The sequence below is a fragment of the Lipotes vexillifer genome, unplaced genomic scaffold (genome assembly GCF_000442215.2).
Source record: "Lipotes vexillifer unplaced genomic scaffold, Lipotes_vexillifer_v1.1 scaffold444, whole genome shotgun sequence".
Classification (NCBI taxonomy): Eukaryota; Metazoa; Chordata; class Mammalia; order Artiodactyla; family Lipotidae; genus Lipotes; species Lipotes vexillifer.
Window position 1 is genome coordinate 965,387 of NW_006793488.1, and position 20,032 is coordinate 985,418.

General features: G+C 48.2%; 1 protein-coding gene across 1 annotated transcript in view; it reads right to left on the reverse strand.

Moving 5' to 3' along the window:
• F13A1 (coagulation factor XIII A chain) overlaps window positions 1-20,032 on the reverse strand; it is a 141,819-nt gene that overhangs the window by 4,276 nt on the left and 117,511 nt on the right. The window contains exons 13-14 of the mRNA XM_007466408.1: window positions 15,102-15,262; window positions 1,861-1,997 (exon numbers count right to left, since the gene is read on the reverse strand). Of these exons, the coding sequence (XP_007466470.1) occupies window positions 1,861-1,997; window positions 15,102-15,262 (298 nt within the window). The remainder of the gene's footprint in view (window positions 1-1,860; window positions 1,998-15,101; window positions 15,263-20,032) is intronic.

The following is a 20,032-nucleotide window of genomic DNA, read 5'->3' on the forward strand; positions in this document are numbered from 1 at the left end:
CCGGCAGAGTGCGGGCGGCACTTTTGCTTTGTGTCCACCGTGTAGGGACTGGCCTCTTCCATCCTTTCCCCAGTTCACCCCCATTTGTCCTACCCCAATGTCAGATATTAACAGTAAGAAATGCACCTGGACACTCAACCCCCTTTGAGCCCTGTGTCTCCTAAATGGTGGGTCATTGCACTGTGCTAGGATTCATCTTTCTTCTAATACACAGATTATCTCCTTCCTTGCATTGGTTTGGGATCAAGGTGGAATTCTTGCACAGCCAAGGTGTCAAGGTGGCAGGAGGTTCTGGTACCCTCAGATGAGGCTTGTTGGAGAAGGAAAAATTGGCTACAGCAGGGGGCTGTTTTAAAGAAGAAATGTGTTTCACTTTGAGCGATTCTTGCATCTGATTCGAGTGGGAAGGTGTGAGAATGGGTGAGTGAGACTGTCGTTTCTGATGAAAGCAGGGCTAGCTCTACTGACCTCTCCCTCTAGCTGGGGTTGATTTCTAATTTTTTTTTTTTTTTCTTGCAGCTTTCTTATTAGCACAGGAATGTTGTTATGTTTTGTGCTTGCATTTTTAAAAAAAGCACTCAAATTATTTTCTCTGTTGTTCATTGCATCCTCCAGCATCAGGTACCTCTTAAATGATGGGATGCAGAAGCTGTGAGCACTGTAGTTTCAAACAAATGCAGCGAGCCCCTAGTGCACACATTGTCTTTAAAGGTGCTTCCAAAAGGGTGAAAGAGGCCTCACATTTGTCTCACAGACTCCGAGCGGGGTAGCTCCCATAAAGGGCATTGGGGACATTCCTGGGTCATAAGGCAGTTTCCAAATCCCTGCACCTCCTTTTTTATACCTTAGAAGATCACCCCACAGGAAATACGCTAGATTGATTGATGCTGACAGGGACTTCTACCAGGGACTTCTGGTAGAAATGAAAGTAATAAACCTCAAAGATTGGGATGCATTCTGGGTGTCACACTTTAAGAGGAGTACTGACAAGTTGGAGGATGTGGGAAACCACGTTAGGGATGAGGGGAATGAAGTCAGTGTAGGAACAGAGAAGACGCAAGGAAGACTGGACAGCTTTTTGCAAACATTTGCAAGCCAGTAGATGGAAGACAGACGTGCCTTACTCTGTATACAGGTCCAGATGATGGGGTTTGGATCATCGGTGGGATAGGAAGGTGGAATTGTTTTCTAACGACCAGAAGTACCTGAACACGGAATGGGCTGTCCTGTTGGGTGACACAGACAAGCTGAGAACTGTAGGGCACGATCTGATGGCACGAAGTGTGGGAGAAGCAGAGTTTCATTCGTGTTACTACAGAGCACAGGGTGGTCGTTGGTCCCTTGAATAGGGAACCAAGTCTAGAACTCTCTAGGCTCACCTTTGTTTCACTGAAAGCAACAGTTCTAGAGAGCGGGCTGGTAAGATCTTGGAGGTGGGGTTGGAAAGAAAGGACTCAAGAAAAGGGCCATCTTTCAGCGTGACACCCTCCGTAAGTACGAGAAAAACGAGTACACGAGGAAGGAATGTGGCAAAACCCTTGAACTTCGGGATGTGCAATCAGCCAGCCACGTCTGGATGTTGGCTTACTTCTATAAAATGCACAACGTGGGACAAACCAGTCAACCTGTCAAAGCCTCAAATTCCTCCACCACCAAAGGGAGCTAATTATAGTGCCCACCCCATTGAGGTGGTTTTAAGGATTGAATGATGGAAGTGCTGGTCAAAGCAACGCTGTGCTTTCGGAGGTAGCAGCTTCTCAGACATGTTTGCTGGGGATTGGATGTGAGTTTGGAAAACATGGAGAGAGGGACAGAACTTCCTACAACCCCACCTCACCTCCCCACTTTCCCAGCACTCACTGGAACATCTTCTTTATGGGTTTCGTCACTCCAGGACCATCCAGGTAAATCCAAATATTTTTCAGAGTTTCTTTTAAAGGATTGGTGAACTCAACGGTCACAACCATGTCAGAACCTACTACCTGAGCGCCATGGACCTAAGAAGTGAATTGGGAGAGAGAGAAGCTCCTTAGCAGCACATAACGCCTGTTTATGCTCCCCTGTATCTTTAAACCCTCTTTACTTTTCCTTCTGTTTTACAGCATGGCCATTTTTTGGCAAGGGAACCAGTGCGATGAGGCCATCGCTTTGACTGGGGGATACCTATCGAGAAAAAGATGGGACAATTACTAATTAGAATCGCACTCGTTTCCCCATTATAAAAACCACCCTAATTAGAATTCAGGTGAACAGCCGTGGCCCCCAGCTGTTGGTTTCAGCAGGCGGTGGAAGTGCATCTGGTGTAGCAACAGCTTTCCGTGGTGAGGGCAGCCAGACGAACTCTGCTCCTGGAAGGGGTTCAAGTTTCCTGCCAGGACAGGAGGGATCCCCGAGTTCAAGAGGAAGAAAGCGCTCCACGGGGCCTGCGCCTTCTTACTTGGAGGCACTCTAGAAAGAAATATGTCCGACGAGGGAGGCCTCACCGTTGAACTTGAAGGAGAGGAATCTGGACACTAAAATAGGCAAAAGGGTCTTTTCCTCTGCAGCCACAGCATCTGCGTCCAGGAGGCCGTAAGGTTTTTAGTGGTGAGTTTATCCATCACAAGTCTCAGAAGTATTGGGTATTTGGCAAAGTGGCCAGAGTTCAAGGACAGCTCCAACGCTTACTAGCAGTGGAGTCTTGGGTGACTTTTCCAACCTTTCTGAGACTCAGTTTTCTTGTCTCTGAAACAGGACTGACGTTCTTATGGGGTCATCTATGTAGAATGCTATTATTATTGTTGTTGTTATTATTATCAGTTCTTATGCTGTGTTCACCATGTACCACACACTTGGGACTACATGCTTTCCTAACACTAACACGACGTGCTGGAAAGTGACCAGGGAGCTATGTTTGTTTTTCGTCTAGGGGCTTTGTATGCCAAATGGATGTGTCTGTATAAGCTCTAAATAACTTGGGAACAAGATAATATCAATAGTTCTTCCATCACAGGGAAGGAGTAGGTCGAGTTAACGCATATAAAGCAGCTACCACAATGCATGGCGCATTGACAAAGGCTCAATACATTATAGCTCATACTTTTTTTGGATTAGCAATACTTGGGGTAGTTTGCTTTATTCACCTTATTTTAGCCCACTTTCAACTCCAGTATCTAGCTGGTGTCCGGTAGATATTTGTTATATTAGGTTGACCGCCTAAAAATGAAATTGATTGGTTGTTTGAATTTTCTATACATCACCCCAGGCACTATACTGCCTTATTTCTTAAGCGGGTCTATAACACAGGAAAAATCATGTGGAAATGAGCCTTTCTCATGAATAGAGGGAAAGGGAAGGACATTGCCCAGAGAAGATTCTCGCTCATTGGCTCTATAGCATTAAGAATTAGAACCTTATGGGGCTTCCCTGGTGGCGCAGTGGTTGCGAGTCCGCCTGCCGATGCAGGGGACACGGGTTCGTGACCCGGGCCGGGAAGACCCCACGTGCCGCGGAGCGGCAAAAAAAAAAAAATAGTAAGAATTAGAACCTTATGGCTTTACTCTTTTTTTTTTTTTAACATCTTTATTGGAGTATAATTGCTTTACAATGGTGTGTTAGTTTCTGCTGTATAAGACAGGGAATCGGCTGTACGTATACATACACCCCCATATCTCCTCCCTCTTGCGTCTCCCTCCCGCCCTCCCTATCCCACCCCTCTAGGTGGTCACAGAGCACCGAGCTGATCTCCCTGTGCTATGCGGCTGCTTCCCACTAGCTAGCTATTTTACATTTGATAGTATATATATGTTCATGCCACTCTGTCACTTCGTCCCAGCTTACCCTGCCCCCTCCCTGTGTCCTCAAGTCCATTCTCTACGTCTGTGTCTTTATTCCTGTCCTGCCCCTAGGTTCTTCAGAACCTTTTTTTTTTTTTTTTTTTAGATTCTGTTTATACGCATTAGCATGCAGTATTTGTTTTTCTCTTCCTGACTTACTTCACTCTGTATGACAGTCTCTAGGTCCATCCATCTCACTGTAAATAACTCAGTTTCATTTCTTTTTATGGCTGAGTAATATTCCATTGTATATATGTGCCACATCTTCTTTATCCATTCATCTGTTGATGGGCACTTAAGTTGCTTTCATGTCCTGGCCATTGTAAATAGTGGCTTTACTCTTTAAGACATGTTGATGACTAAATGTATGTCTATGGGATTTAAAAAATCTATAAGAAAAGTGTAAATTGCAACCAATTCTCCATGGTCATTACATTCAAGTCTCCACCCGCTAAGGTGGGATGGGTGGAGAGCTGGAAAGAGGAGTCAGGGTGGAGCAGACACTGATTATGGTGGTGACAACCGCAGGTGTCACCTACAAAGCATGGATTGTATGCCAAGCAATGTGTCTCAGTGGTCCTCAACCTGGCATGCACAGCAGAATGTAAGGTTGGTTGAATCTGTGGATGCTCAACCTGTGGATATGGGTTTTGGTATCTGCAGGGGTCCTGGAACCAATCCCCATGGATACCGAGGGATGACTGTATAAAAGTGCATTATTAGAATACTTTACATAGAATCTGTGATTTAATTCTCAAGTGCATCCAACATATTTTCCCTAAGTTGAAAAAAATTTCAGAACACTTTTTGGTTTCTAAAAATACAGGATAAAGATAACATTTACAAAAACTGTCTAAGTTGGAGAAAGTGGGACTGCTTTAGAGACACTATTGGTGAAAGTGTTTGCTATGATCACTTTGATTTTGGGGGAAAAATATTTTGGAGTCATCTGCTTTCTTCGTGGTATGCTATTGAGATTACAGGGACAACCCCTTAAAAATCTGATAATAGCTACTGACCCTTCCTCCCATGGACAAACACAGTGACAAATACAAGATACATACACTTTGCAGGTAGTTTTAGGGGGTTCACTACAGACCCAGGATGTCTACCCATAGCCCGCAAGGGGCTGATGGGCTCCAAGTTAAGGATCCTTTACATACTGGCAGGTTACCTCTACAGAAAGATTCTTCTGCTGTGCAAAGCAAAGTGGACCCTTCCAGGTGACTGATGGCAGAAATAAGGGGAATTTAGTATTTGAAAGGCTGGCCCAGGGTTTAGGCCTTCAGAGATAGGCTTTAGATCTGAATATGATTAGAAGATGAAGCCTTCTCAGATAACTTCACGTGTCATGTCTAATCAGTTTGCTTCCAGATGTGACCTCTGTTATTAGCTGCTGGCACGGGTATATAAATACTTCTCAGCCTTCCCTGATACTGGAGCCTGAAGGAGGGGACCCTTCTCAGGTCGTCTGCAATTAACAAAGGCTCGTGTCCCTTTTCTGACACTGGTCTCCTGCACCTGGATTTAAACGTCCTTTACCTGACTGCTGACATAATAACGAAACTCAGAAACGCAAACCAAACCAAATATAAAGCCTGCCCAACACTCAGCATCACTGTCTTCTGCTTAGGCAATTTAAGTGGAGGTATTTCCTCCCGCTTTCAAGGAAAATGGAGCATTATACATAGTATTTTCACATTATGTGTTGATTTAAGTGGTGTGCAATTCGCAGCGTGTGTTCACTATAGAGAAGACCAGCCATTACCTGGACCAGAGGAAAGGATGAAGCATATGTCATACTCAGTGACATCAAATACTTTTGCACCTTGATTTTTTTCAATATTCCATTTAAAATATTTGTTTTTTTATACCGACATAAAATATGATTCTTTTTCAAGTTAAACACCCTTCACCGATATTGACATAGTGAGTTCTTGTCTTTTATGCTGTTTCATAATGATCAGTATTCTGTTTCTTTGATAAACAAGAAAGTTACTAAAACACACACACACACACACACACACACACACACACACTTTTGGGAGGAAATTACTTTTTAGGAAATCACAAGCTCTCTTCCATGGATTATATGCTTTATAATATGCATAATAACTGTATTCTAAATCAAAACTGAAATGAAGGAAAAAGTTTGAGAAAGAATGAACCTAGTTGTCAGTGTAATTCACATGATTCATTAGTTCACGTCACAGCCCTTACTTCAAGTGCTGTCAATCACGGATTCCACGAATTAGTAGCAAATGATATTTCCTCCCCTCCCCCACCCTACGGTCACTGCTGGTAATAAGCAGTTGCTTGTTCGCAAAACCACTTCACCAGCACCGGCACCACAGTTGCCTCTCACTAGCCCACTTAGGTTAGCCGTGACTAAATAACGCAAATTTTTTTTTTACGACGGTCAGGTTTTACGACAGGCAGGCAGTGTTCTAAGTCTGCACCGTCCAATGTGGTAGCCAGCAGCCACAAGGGGGCTATTGAAATTTAACTGAATTAAAATGAAATGAAATTAAAGTTCAGTTCCTTAGTTGTACTAGCCACAGTTCAAGTACTCAGCATCTACATGTGTCTAGTGGCTATCATATTGGAAGGTGCAGATTTAGGGTATTCCCGTCATTATAGAAACATCTGCTGGACGATGCTGCTAAGTGATTTACTTATATTAACTCATTTAATCCTCACGATCCTATGAGGTAGACGCTATGAGAATTCATTTTACAGATGAGGAAAAAGTGAGGCACAAAGAAGTTAAGTGGCCTGTTCAAGTTCACACAGCAAGTAGGGGAAGCGAGACGGATGCAGACAGTCTGGTGCCAGAGTCACTGCTTAACCACCCGCTGCGCTGACTCTGGTAAGTAATAACAATAATAGCAACTCACATTACTTTTAGTGTTTACTAAGGCATCCTTCTCATCATTTTACTTACATTATCTTGTTTGATCCTCTTTGGACTTGGCAGTGGACGTTAACACTATCCCCATTCTATTGATGTGAAACTAAAACTTAGAAGACAAACAAAATCCCCGAGTTACAGAGCCTGTAAGTTGGCAGGACCCAGATATGAATCTAGGTCTTTCTGACTCCAAAGCCTTCATCTTTAAGCACTACATACACTGTCATCTCTGACAGCAGAGAGGCAAAAATAGTAACCTTTTCTGCCGAAAATAGTTTCTTTATTTCCTGAAATCCACTGAAGAATCATTTGCAGTTTTACCTTTTGCCATCACTAAACTACCAGTTAGGCACAGTGATTACACCTCGATTCTGAACTAAATTTGAAAACATATATATGACTACTCAACTCCTTCTTTTTGACTTTATGGGGAAAGAAGCAGATTTCTATGCCGGAGTAAAATGTGACAAGGTAGACTTGAGGCCTTGATATACTGTATTACTTGATGATTATAGGATGTGCTATTTGGGGTAAAGATAGAGACATCATTTAAAAAAAAAGAGCCAGTAGCTCAAGCACACTGTGATCATATGACAAAAGGTAGATGAGATTTGTTGTTCTTGTTGTTTTACTTTGCTTCCGTGTGAACAGGAACGCACAGAGAGCGTGTCTTAGGAACCCCAGTTACCAGTGGTTCTTGTTTTCATTCTCAAATGCAGGTTGTTCCATAGCTGTGCTGAGAGGGAGGGGGAAATGCTCCCCTTCCAGTGGAGGCCTCGCTCACAGAGAGTCTGGGACGTGCTCTCCTGGCCAATGGAGTAACCCACTGCCTGATCCTCCGGGACCAACAGAGGATGGAGAGAGAGTCAGCTATCCGAGCATGTAAAGCCATGGCTGGTGGTACCCTGCCTGGGACCCTCCCCAGGTCCGTGGACTTCACCTGCTCAGAGCGCCTCATGGTGGGACCTCACAGACAGACTTTGGTTTTCTCCACAGATGGCTTACGGCAGTGCTGAGGGCACCACTGTGGTGGCCGGGACGAAGACAGTGACCATGGTTGGATGCTGAGGGGAAAGCATGCTGGACTCAGGGTCTGAAGACCAGGGACCATTGCTGTGTGTCCTCGGGCTGATCACTTGAACTCTCTGGACCTCGGTTTCTTATGAGGTTCTTGGGAAGATTCAATGTGACATCATACGTGAAGTGATCTGGCAGAGCATCTGCAACATCACAATTATTGACTCTAAATGCCATGGAGGTTTGAAGGGAGACAGTGCTGCCAGGGTGACCAGGAGGACTTCCTCAGCCTCAAGTTCCCCCGTGGGGAGTGATGTGGATTCGGGTTCTCAGGTGCCGGAGCCGAGAAGCACAGAGGAGAGAAGCTGGCAGCCTCCACTGACACTTTCTAAAGAGACGTGGAGAAGCCCACCCCCCGTGCCCTGCTCCAGCCTCCCACTGAAGGGCTGTGGACACGGCAGGGGTGCGTCCTGGTAACTGGAACACGTGTCAGAGTCACGGAGAACCCACGGGAGGCCAGGAGGGGGAAACATGCTCGGTGGGAAACATGGCAGGAGAAGCGGTTTAGGGGTTGGGGTTTGGGATAATTAGACACAGAGTTTTGTTCATTTTCTGCCTCGATGGAAAGCTGCAGACATTTAAGCTCTCACAGAGTGAAGTGAAACTGCAGTTAAGTCTCAGCATGTACCTGGTGGCTGTCAAGCATTTGGGGACGCTCGCTATTCCTCAGGTGGTTCCCCAGTTTTAACCTGTCCTCCGGTTAAAAAGTAAAACAACATATGAACTGGGATGTTGGAGGAGCAGGACCCAGGCATCCGCCACAGCATCCCTGCCGGCTTTGCTCTTCTCTGGTTAAAACTGGGGCTTCCACGGGCACGGGCAGAAGGAGGGACGAAGAGAAGTTTGCACTTGACCTCAGGTGAGTGGTGGGCTCCAGTTAGAACACAGCAGTACAGCGGTGGTTACGAAAAACCAAGACAGTGTCTTGATTCAGAAGCGATCTGGGCGTGGAGCCGGCGCCGGTGCATCTGTGCTAGTTAGGAAAGGGAGCCCCTTTTCCAGTGGACGCAGCGTCCTGCCAGGCTGCGTGGCTTGGTGAGTGGCGAGTGGGCTCGATTTGGTCCCTTCATTATCCACTGTGTGGGCACAGCTCCCACAGGTGTCGGATTTGGTCTGGAGTGGAGCCACCCAGAGGAAGCCACCACCCGGGGGGGGCAGCAGGAACCTTTTCCACATGACCTGCCTTCTCCTCACTGCTACAGGTCCAGAGTGCCGGGAGGACATTCTGCTGGTTGATGTCTAGGAATTACCCCCTTTCCTAGGCCCTGGCTACACTGTCCGGTACAAGGGGAGTGCCCCAAACTGTGAGGCCGTGGTGGTCGACATGTGAGAATAGAGCAGCTGTGTCCTTGGAGCTGACCGGGGGAGGTCCCTGCTGAAAGGAAAATTAGCAGCCTTTCCCCATTTCAAAGAAAAAGTCAGTAAAAATATTTTCAATATTGAGTTATCCTCTGATGATTTTTAAAGCATTTGCTGCAATTTATCTACAGAGTGGTCACCAAATAACTCTTTGTTGAATGATTAAATAAATGAGCGAGTGACTAAACATCGGGATGGAGAAATACCGAAAAATTCTTTTGGCCAACAGAGCAGATAAGTAACGAGCAGACGCATGTTGAGATCGTGTTAACGCCACTCCAGGACAGCTCCTGCACTTGTGCGGACTGTGCACAGCCAGGGGGTGGCGGAAGCAGGGAGGCGCGTTAAAATGCGTGCGAAAAACTCTTGGAAACGGTCAACTGTTCTTATTTTAAATGTTTAAAAGATTTTTTTTTTTTTTAAATCTAGGGGCACCTGTTGGTTTATGGTTTGTTCATGGCTGTAACTTTTAAAAATCACATACATAGAAAGTGGTTTTATTTTTTTTCCTCATTCATAGGCGAGAATGAGTTCTATTGGTGTCTCATGATGTTCTGAAAAGGCTACAGGACTGTCCTACACGATAATACTAAAGATGCGGTGGGGGCTTCCCTGGTGGCGCAGTGGTTGAGAGTCCGCCGCTGAGCCTGCGCGTCCGGTGGGACCCGAGCGGTTTTAAATGGCACTGGGAGTTGCTTTCCCAGATGCTGAAAGGAGGTCATGGGGGAACACGTGACCACCTCTCCTCTGTCCCCCAAGTCTCCCCCAGGCTCTTCGGGACCGGCCCCCCTCTCCGGAGGCTCCCACAGGGAACAATGCACATGCTCAACACCCAGGGGTCGGTTTCAATGCCACCAGGCCAGAGGGCCGCTCCTGCCCTGAGCAAGTGTCAGGGGCTTGACTACAGAATCCCCGGCACAGAGAGGACTGGGCCGGCATGGAGGGAACACCAACCAGCAGCCACCGGTCCTGGCAGGGGCTAAGCATTCTCAGAAACGGCCCAGATTTAGTCCTTAACCACTTTGTGTTTTATATATGATTGCAGTTAATGCTGGGACTAGTGTTATGAGTGTGTTATTTTGCACACAGGGACAGGGAAGTTCAGAGAGAGAGGACATGGGAAAGAAGGAGGATGAGAGGAAGAAGGGAAGGGAGAGCAGGTCAGGAGACTTGGTGGTGGCTACGCCGCGTGATGGAAGCTGACAGACTCTGGTCTTCGTCACGTACTTACTGTGATCAAGGTACCCTGTTACGCTCTTTATGAGGATTATTTCTATTATCATTCCCAGCAACCCAACAAGGTCAGCAATATTACTGGACCCATATGCTACATCTGAGATGTTGATGAATTAGCCCAGAGCAGCCCAGGTATAGAAGGAACCCGGGATGTCCGGGTCCAGCCATCCAAGCCCCTGTGCTGGGGGCTTCTCTACAGAAGGGGCTGTAAGGGTTCCCCCCAGCCCGGCGGTCCTGTTCTAGTTGACTTGGGTGAGGACGTGAAAACTGTGAAAGCTTCACTGCGGTGAGGACGTGAAAACTGTGAAAGCTTCACTGCTCCCCGAGACTGGGAGGAACCCACCGGCACGCTGCCCCCGTGTCGCACACCACGACTCCTGCAAACCAGCCTCTAGCCGGCAGACCAGCTGAATTCCCTCTGTTGCCCCCATCCCCTCCTCCAAATAGCCGTTCCTTAAACATCAAAATGCTGAAGAATCTTTTCCTGACTTAAAGCCTCTTAACAACAATCAACATGTGGGAAGGCAGAGACAAATTCTATGTCTGATTTTAATAAAATATACTTTTCTCATCAAAATATTTTGATAGCCTGGGAAAAGAGATGTGTGCTCATTAAAGTTTAATGACTGTCTCTCCCTGCCGTTTTCCATATGAGGATCACACACCGTGACTCATGCGTGGTGGGTGCCGGGATGAGTCAACTGGGAGCACAATTTAACCCAGTTCCGATATCTGTGCAGTGCAAGACTGGGTCCTTAGGAGGTAAGGACGTGTTCACTGGCCTAACTGCTTTGGTTGACGGCGATGTGGATCCAGACAGGTGGGCCCCATCGTGGTCCAGGTTGGTGTCTATTTGCTCTAGAAAGGGAGCTGGGTAAGAAAAGCTGCAAACTAGCCCTCAGGCAGCTCCAGCCCCCAGGCTGAGCTGGGGTCTCCCGGGAGACAGTGCTTTGGGCAAAGGCTTTGAAGAGAAGGGAGAAAGCAAGAGGCTCTGACTCTTGGGAGGTCGGAGCTGACAATGATGCTACATTCATGCTCTAGAATCTCCACTGAAGCCCCCCTGATCAGTTAGGAAGCTCTCATCCAAACCTTTTAGCCTCACCTCAAAGTGGCCCCAGGCTGCCTTGCTTGGTCTCTCTTCACTGGTCACCTGCTTCCAGCCTGCACTCCCGCTGCGGCAGCTTCCAGCTGCTCCACACACCGCCCTTGCTTATGTTTTTTATCTTCCTAGCATCTGGAGTGGTCTCTCCATCCGTCTCTACCGGCTGAATGTTATCCACTCACCAAGGATCATCTGTGGTTCTACAGACTTAATCCTTGACACCCCACTCCACTCTTAACTCCTGCGATCTCTCCTCCCTGGAAACACCAGGCTGTTCGGTAAATGCAGTCACCATCTTCTATTCTGGTGAAAGTTCCAGTGTGAGAGCAACATAGCCGAGCCGTTACCTGTACAAGCTTCCAGATCAGTAAGATCTGGGTTAGAAGCTTCCTTCCCTCCCTTATCAGGCAGGTGATCACAGGCAAGTGGCTTGTGAACAGTAACAAGGACGATACCAACAACCAACACATACTCGGCGTTGACTGTGAGCTAGGCATTAGGTACCCATTATTTCATTTTACACTCACAACAGCTCTATGAAGTAAGACTTGCCATCGTCTCTGTTAAACAGCTGAGAGAACAGGAGCTAAGGGACAGTAAGTGATGCGTCCAGGGTTACACAGCTACAGGGTGTTGAGGAAACAGGTTTTGAGTTCAGATAGTTTGGTCCCAGAGCCTGTGTTTTGACCACCATGCTACAGGGCACTGCCCTCTCTGGGCCTCTCAGATTTCTCATCTGTAAAATGGGTACAATACTGCCCACCTCATAGGGTGGAAATGAGGATTAAATAAGATAGTACAGGAGAAGCATAATAGCATAGACCTCAGTACTCATAGCTACTGTCATTGTCAGCGCTGTGTGCTGGTCTCACACCCCCTCCTGCCTCGGAGTGGGGGGAATCCTGCCTTCCTGACCCTTGTCTCTCACACCTTCACATCCTGTGTCTTCATCATAGTGACCTTGGGAGGTTCTGTAAGCTGTGGGCCTGTCCCAGGCTCAGAGAGATGGACCAAGGGTTCTAGCGTTTTCTTAGGACCTGGAGACATGTGTCCCACGTGGTCTGGACCTCTGAGCCACGGTGCTTTTGTACTTTTCAATGCATTTAGCTTCCTCTCCAGCTCCTGTTTATGCAGTTTATTTGACTCCCGCCCTGAGGTCTCCTGGGTAACATTTGTTTCAATGTGTATTTCTTTTCTTTTTCCTTCCCAGCTCCTCCTTTTGTCTGTGTCCTCACCCCGCCCCCTCCCCGCCGACCCCCTGCCCGGCAGTCAGTCGCTTTCAGGATACCTGCCATCTGGATACCCGCGGTCCGTACCCCACGCCTCCAGTAGACAAACTAGCATGCTGGTCGCCAGTCCATTAGCCAGTTTCTGGAATTGGGGCCTCTCACAGCTCAGGGACACCTGGGTGGCTTTCAGGGTATGAGGGACTTTACCCAGACACACCTCTTACGCGGCTTGGATTTAGTCTGTCCTTGGAGCTAATACAGTTCATGAGGTTAGCGGTTAAGCGACCGCTTCTGTGAGGATGTGCCTGCCTGCTTTCCTGAGCACTGCTGGACGAATTTCCATCTCTCTCCTGCTGGAGTCCCAGTCAAATGACCCTACCCTCTAAATGCATTACCTCTAAGAACTGCCTTTTTGACACCCTTATGGAAATTGAAAAACAACACAAAACAAAGCAAAAAACCCACACAACTCTTTGTAAAGTACACGCTCCCCGCCCAGGTCACTTGAGCTGCAGGAGAAGGGATTTGGGTTCTGCCCGTGGGGAGTTAAACCGCTCTCTAAGTAAACTGGGAAGATGACTAGTCAATAATCCTTCAGTTAATGAGGTCTAAAAGATGAAAGGTATCAGTTTCCTGTATTCATCCAGTTTATTACCAGCGGTGCAATTAAATTCTATTTTATGCTGGGGTTGGATCACTTCCCAGGTGGGGAGAGCTCTCTCCTGAGCCCTTCATGGGGACGAGCTGTCAGTTCATAATTAGGTGAGTGTGTGGGCCTTGCCTCTGGTGGGAAAGGTTCCGAGGCTGAGCCCCTGAAGCAGCGGGAAAGGAGGCCTCCCCCAGCATCCGGGAGAGGCCTGCGGGGCACCGCACGTGTCCCAGGAGAGCCCGCTACGAGGGCAGCCGCCACGTGATAGGTGGGCAGGCCGCCCCGGTCACGGCGCCAGCACCTTATGCTCAGGGGAGAGGCAGCCCCTCTGCAGGAGCCCCAGTACCATTTCTCTGTTCTGCCTTCTTCCCTGTTCTGCCTGCAGATCTGCACCCCTCACTTTTATGCTGTCTCTTAAGGCCTCTTGTGTAGGTGATGGGCCTGTAGGAGGTGACCGGGGTGAAAGAAGCAAGGAGGCATGAAGATTCAATCCTTCCTAGAAAAGGAGGGCCTGGGGTTCTCTTCCTCCGGGGCCCTACACGTCTGCCTGGTGGGATTCATCGGCCCCTCAACGGCCGTCCACATGGCACTGGACCCAGGGAAGGCTGCCATTTTGAATGCTACACAACATTATTAGCTTTACAAGTGATTCTCAGCAAACGATTCAGAAGAGACACAAGGCCTACCTCTCCCTGCCCGCTCACGGCCAACAGCCCACCTCGAGAGGCTTTAAAATATGAGTGCCTCTAAAATTTTGATTTATCCACCACTTTAGAGGAATGCACCTTCAGGTCTGTGCTCATCACTCAATCACTTGGAAAGGTCTCCAAGCCCTGGATAAGGCTGACATGAGATGTCCCACCCCAAGAACCCTGATGGAGGCCTGGGTTTCTGCTCCCAGGGCAGGAGGTGTCTCGGGGATGTGGCTACGGACGCTGCCAGTGGTCCTGAGAAGTGGGAGCAAACAGGCTGCCATATTTGCCTTCCCCTTTCACCCATGCTCACCTCTCCACCGCCAAGTGCCTTTGAGACATTTGGACAGAGAGTTCTGGCGGCTAATGGAGAGACAACATTAAAACTACTAGCCAAACGGGCAAAAAGGGCCCTCCGGTGATAGAGGTCAGAGCAATGGTTGTCTCGGTGACGGAGGAGAGAGTGATTGACTGCAAAAGGCGTGAGGGAGATTTCTGGGGTGTTGAATGTTACAAATCCTGTGTGTCTGCATCTGGCTGGTGGTTGCCAGGTATATACACACATGACAAGTCATGATGATCACGCTGACATTTCGGTTTGTGCATTCTACTGTATACGGGGATAGCTTCATGGGAAACAGCACAGTCCAAAATGCAGGTGGGAGGGGATCCAGGCAGCTTCTGTTTGATGCCATGCCTGACCTACTTTATTCTGGAGACACTGAGCTCCAAGTATCTGTATCCTTTACACATCTCTATCTTCCTCCACTAGCGTGTTTATACCCCGAGGTTATATTTATATCTGCAGCCACATCTATATATTTAAATCTGGAGAGGAGAGAAAAGTGTTATATGTGCATGTCAGTGTATAGGGTGGTTTACTTCTTTCAAAGAACAGGAGGATCCTAGTTCCTTTTTTTTTTGGAGCAGGACACACTTTCACACACACACACACACACACACACACACACACATATTCATAAACACTAACAACCTTGCCTTTCTCCCTCATCTGAGATGCTAAAACTGACCTTGATGATGACCTTGGGGATTGTCAGCACAACGGACTTCTGCTTAGCCAGAACATCCTTGGTCTCATTGACACGGGCTGTGACAAAGAAGTGCAGGAACGCCTGCTCCAGCAGCTGGCCCATGTATTCGCGCGCTTGAATCAGCACCTCCTCTTTCTTGACTGGCAGCAGGAAAAAAAAAACATGGCGGTGTCAGGACCTGGGGTAGGAGCTGCTCCACTCTTCCCTGAGGGCCCCACATCTTTGCCACGCTAGCACGGTCTCCACCAGGAACACACACAGGTGAGGGCAAGTGGGACACAGAGTCCATCAGGGACAAGAAGCTCTCGGGCTTCTGGGGTAAAGAATGTGCTGGAAATTTCACATTCAGTAAAGTCTTCCTAGAGAAAACGTGTCAATTTTTCCCAACAGTGCTTTTGCTGTTGTAAAATGCAACGTGACAAAGAGGTTTAAAATCAAGGACCAAGGGGTTTTAGCTGTGGCTGCTTGGATTTAGGCAGAAACAGTCTCAAGGTGACAGATGTGGGGCAGTGATGTCCACGGCCACCGTGCCACGTGCCCTCCTGTGATAAGACACATCTCACGCAGGCCATGGGCCACGCTCGAGCAAAGCTGTCAACGACCTAAACCTTTTCCTTGATTCCTTTGCTCCACACTTTCTCTCCAGCTTGTACTGTACCAATCTGACTTGATTTTTCTATTTAAGAGAAAGAGGCAGTTGAAACCAGTTTTCACCGTAGGCATGCAACTCTCTCCCGCCCCTTCTGCTATTTGCACCTTAAAAGCCCTCTGTGATCTCAAGGCACCGACAAGGTGAGCATTTAGGTGTTGGGGATGAGCCAGTGAGGATGACAGGTGGAGTGTGGGGCGTGGTCCTGGGCCCCCTCTGCTCGCCATCCGGGCTGAAGACGGGAATCCTGTCTTGCGGCTCTGACCGCAGCCGTGAGGTTCTGTTTGGCTGCGCTGCCCAATTTCTCTCACTCTCATTTCCCAGAGCCCAGGATTCTTAAGGGCAAAGGGCAGTTCTCCTGCTGGCCGAGCCCGGGCCTGGGCAGAGCCAGGGGCCTCCATCTCCCTGCATGGGATCGAATGTCTCCACCATGGCTTCCCTGCTCAAGACTCCTCCCTCCGGTGGAAGTTATTGAAGGAAACAATTCCCAAGGTTGATAGTTTCAAGTGCAGAGGGTGGTTCGTTTTAGCCCTCCCTCGCGAGCGGCCATCCAGGACCCAGGACGGAAGACCCTGTGGGGTGAACTCCAGGGCACAGGGAGGTCTCCTGCCTTTTGGGCTCCCAGACGACAGTGCATCAGGCCGTGCCTACCATCTGCCTCAAGGTTTCTGCATGGATGAGTAGGTGCTGTGACCACCCAGTCTTGGCTTTACCTCACAACCACTTAGGGACATTTAAAAACCTGCCCTGTTGGATCCCACCCCAGGCCGATTCAATCAGAATCTTGTCGGCTGGGGCCCAGGCCTTGTTTTAAAATTCTGCAGATGACTCTTACGTGCAGCGGAGCTGAGAAGTACTCAGCTCAACAACTAGGGGGACCCGCCCTTCCCGCTGCCAGATCAGCCCTGTAAGAGCCTGCCACCGGTTCTCTAACCCCACCCACACTTAGGGAATCAGAATCTGTATTTGAATATGATGCTCAGATGGTACATATTCAAGTTTGAGGGGCTCCCAGAGACAGGAGATTGTAGCAGGAGATGGGGCAGTGTTAGGGTAGAATTGGGTGAACTTAGCATGGTCTCCGTTTTGAAACTGAAAGTCTTGCACCCCAGAATGCACCCAATTCCTGGCAAAATGGAAATTGATGGCAAAATGGAAAGGATGGTCATCCTAGACCAGTGGTTGTCAACGGGGTGCAATTTTGCCCCCCAGGGGTGTTTAGTAATGTCTGGAGATGCTTTTGGTTATCACAACTGGAGGTTGTTACTGGCATCTATCGGGTAGAGGCCAAGGATGCAGCTAAACATCCCACAGCACACGGGACAGGCCCCGTAACAACCGTCCAGTCTGAAAGTTCGTGGTGCCCAGGCTGAGAGACGGCCACGGGCTATGCAGGGGTATTAGAACGTACTGGTCCGCCCTAGACAAGCAGTCAGCAACTCGGCCTACTGCCTAGGGCAGTCCCATTCCACTTAGAGCTGGCCTTTGGAATCGAAGACCTTGACCCTCGAATTCTGCCTTTTTGGGTGACCTACTCATGTCGCCTTCTTTGGGACTGAGCCTGGACCTTGTTTTCTCCATGGCTCCCTGAGCAGTGAATTGTCCAGAAGATTAAGGCTCTGTCCCTCAATTGGAGACAACCTCAGATGAGCACATGGGGGCTGTTTTCACTTCGCCAGATGGGGCCAGATGGAGCGGCAAAGCGACAGGCCTTGAAGAACACGCATTTTGCCTCTAGCTGCCTCCAGTAACAATAATGATAAAAAAAAAGGACATCCTCTGGCTATTTCTAGAGGGCCGCGTTTGACCACTGGGCTGTTGAGGTTGGCGAGATGTGCTTGACATCGTTACAGAGGCTCTCGTTGCCTTGATATCAGCCTCGGGACTCTTCATTCTCTGAGGTAGAACATCCTCTAAATCTTGGCACTAAAGAAACTGGGCTGTGTTTCTGAGCCCAAGGGAACAGGGCTCCTGAAATAGTACGTTATGTAAATGCTGTGTTTTGCCACCGCACAAGAAATTGTTCTAGAAAAAGTTTATTAAACGTGGCAAGGAGAAGAGATTTCCATTCTCTGAGTGGTGGAGCTGGGACCCTGCCAATACCATTTACGGTGTCTGGGGAAAGCCAGGGGGGGACACAGACAGGACCTGCTTCATCTCTTTTCCAAAGAGCAAAGAAAACTAAATATAGCCAAGTGGAAATGATAGCACCTTTGAAGGTATGGGAGGTTTAAGTTATTCAGATCTTCCCAGCTGATTCTAGCCTACACATTCCCTTTCATCATCAATCTGGAAAATACGCTTCCCGTTCTACTTGGAAAACTTTCTTTGCAACAGACTCTCCTAGGACTGTACCCTGACCTGCTTGATCGATGTCTAGAATCCTGTGGCTTTTTGCCATATGTTGCAATTTATTTTAGGTTGCAATATGCAATTTATCGCATGCAGTTAGTGCCACCTACATGCAGGGTAAAGCAAGAAACAGTCTTCAACTCCCTTTATGTTATTCAGGACAAGCCTTGGGGTGGGCTGAGTGCGTGGGAGCTGTGTGGATACTGAGCCAGGCTTCGGTATCCCTAGATCGACGACTGAGATGGCTAATGTATCATGCCGTTCTAGCCCGCTAACTCACGTAAGTTCATGCTTTTATTGGATCACGGAGAGAAGGGGAAGGAGATTGCGAGATGGAACTCTAGTGCGGTGGGAAAAGGATGGCATATAGTTCCTTGTCCAGGGGAGTGAGGGGCAGCTGGACCCCAGGCAACGGGGCACAAGTAAGGGGCGGGCCTACTTAGGGCCCAAGAATGCACGGAGCTGGCTCACCATACCTGCCTGAATGGGATGTGGCTTCTGGTACCTGCTTTGCCTCTAATTGCTATGTGTGGCCTTGAACACATCAACTCACCTTTCTGGTCTCAGTTTCCCAAAGTGTAAACACGTTGGAAGTTAGCATTTATGGGGAGCCTACTTGTGGGAAGCCTTCCGCATATATTATCTCATTTAGTTTCCTCCACAGCCCCCTTCTCTCATGCCACCCATCCAACCTGTCCACCAATCCCGAGGGCTCTACCTTCAGAAAACACCCGGATCTGGTAGCTGTCACCACCTCCCTCACCTTCACCACCATCTCTCACGGGACTGTTGCAACAGCGTCCTAACTAGTCTCTAAGCTTCAATTCCACATCGCCTATAGTCTGTTCTCAGCACAGTAGCGGAGTGATCTTTCAGAACCCAAGTTAGACCAGGGCACACTTCTGCTCAACACCGTCTTACGGCTCTGCAGCTCACTCGGAATCACGGCCAAAATCTTTACGAGGGCCTCCAGGTCTTTACCTGGTCTACACCCACTAGCCTCCCCTGGATGCCTTTGCTCCTGACCCTGGTCTCCTTACTGCTCACTGAACACATCACATGAGCTCTGGCCTCAGGGCCTTTGCACTTACTTTATTTTTTTTCTGGCTGGAAAGCTCACTCCTTCCCTTCTGTCAGATATTCACTTGTTTGATTGTTTATTGTGGAGCCCCCATCTTCCCCCCAGGAGACCATCAAGAAGCAACTCATTGCTGTGTCACCAGCACAAAATAATACCTGGACTTGTAGGCCTTAAATATAAAGGTGTGTGTGTGTGTAGCAGGGGTGAATCAACAACCCAATGATGTGGGTAGTATTGTTCCCACGTGCAGATGAGCTCAGATTACTTAAGTAATTTGCCTAGGGACACACAACTAGTAGGTGACACAGTCACAGCTAAAATCCAGATTTGTCTAATTCCAAGGTTCAGGCCCTCTAAATCCACTGAGTCTGTCTGTCCTAAACAGCTGTGATGACTGTTTTTTCTCCCGAGTCCTTTATACTGACTACGCGTTTCTGTAAGAATTACCTTTCTTCCAAGTGCTACATCTTCCAGTTTCCAAAACAAATACCATGGTGGTTTCTTAATTGTTGGGCCATCTGAAAAAAGTGTAAAATCCAGAAAGGCAGGCCAGGCCATGGAGAAAGGGGAGCCTTGTTATGCTGATGGGCGGGATGTAAATTGCCAACAGCCACTCTGGAGAAATGTATGGTGTTTCCTGAAACATCTAAAAAACAAAGCTACGTAGCCTAGGGCACTTCCACTTATGGTCCTGTAGCTTAGGAAAATTAAAATAAAAAAGACACAGCCACCCCAAAGTTTGGGGCTGCTCTGTTCGCAAGAACCTCGGCTAGTCTACTGAATCGAGGCGGATTTGCTTCCTTCAAGATTGAGTAGGTTTCTTGAAAT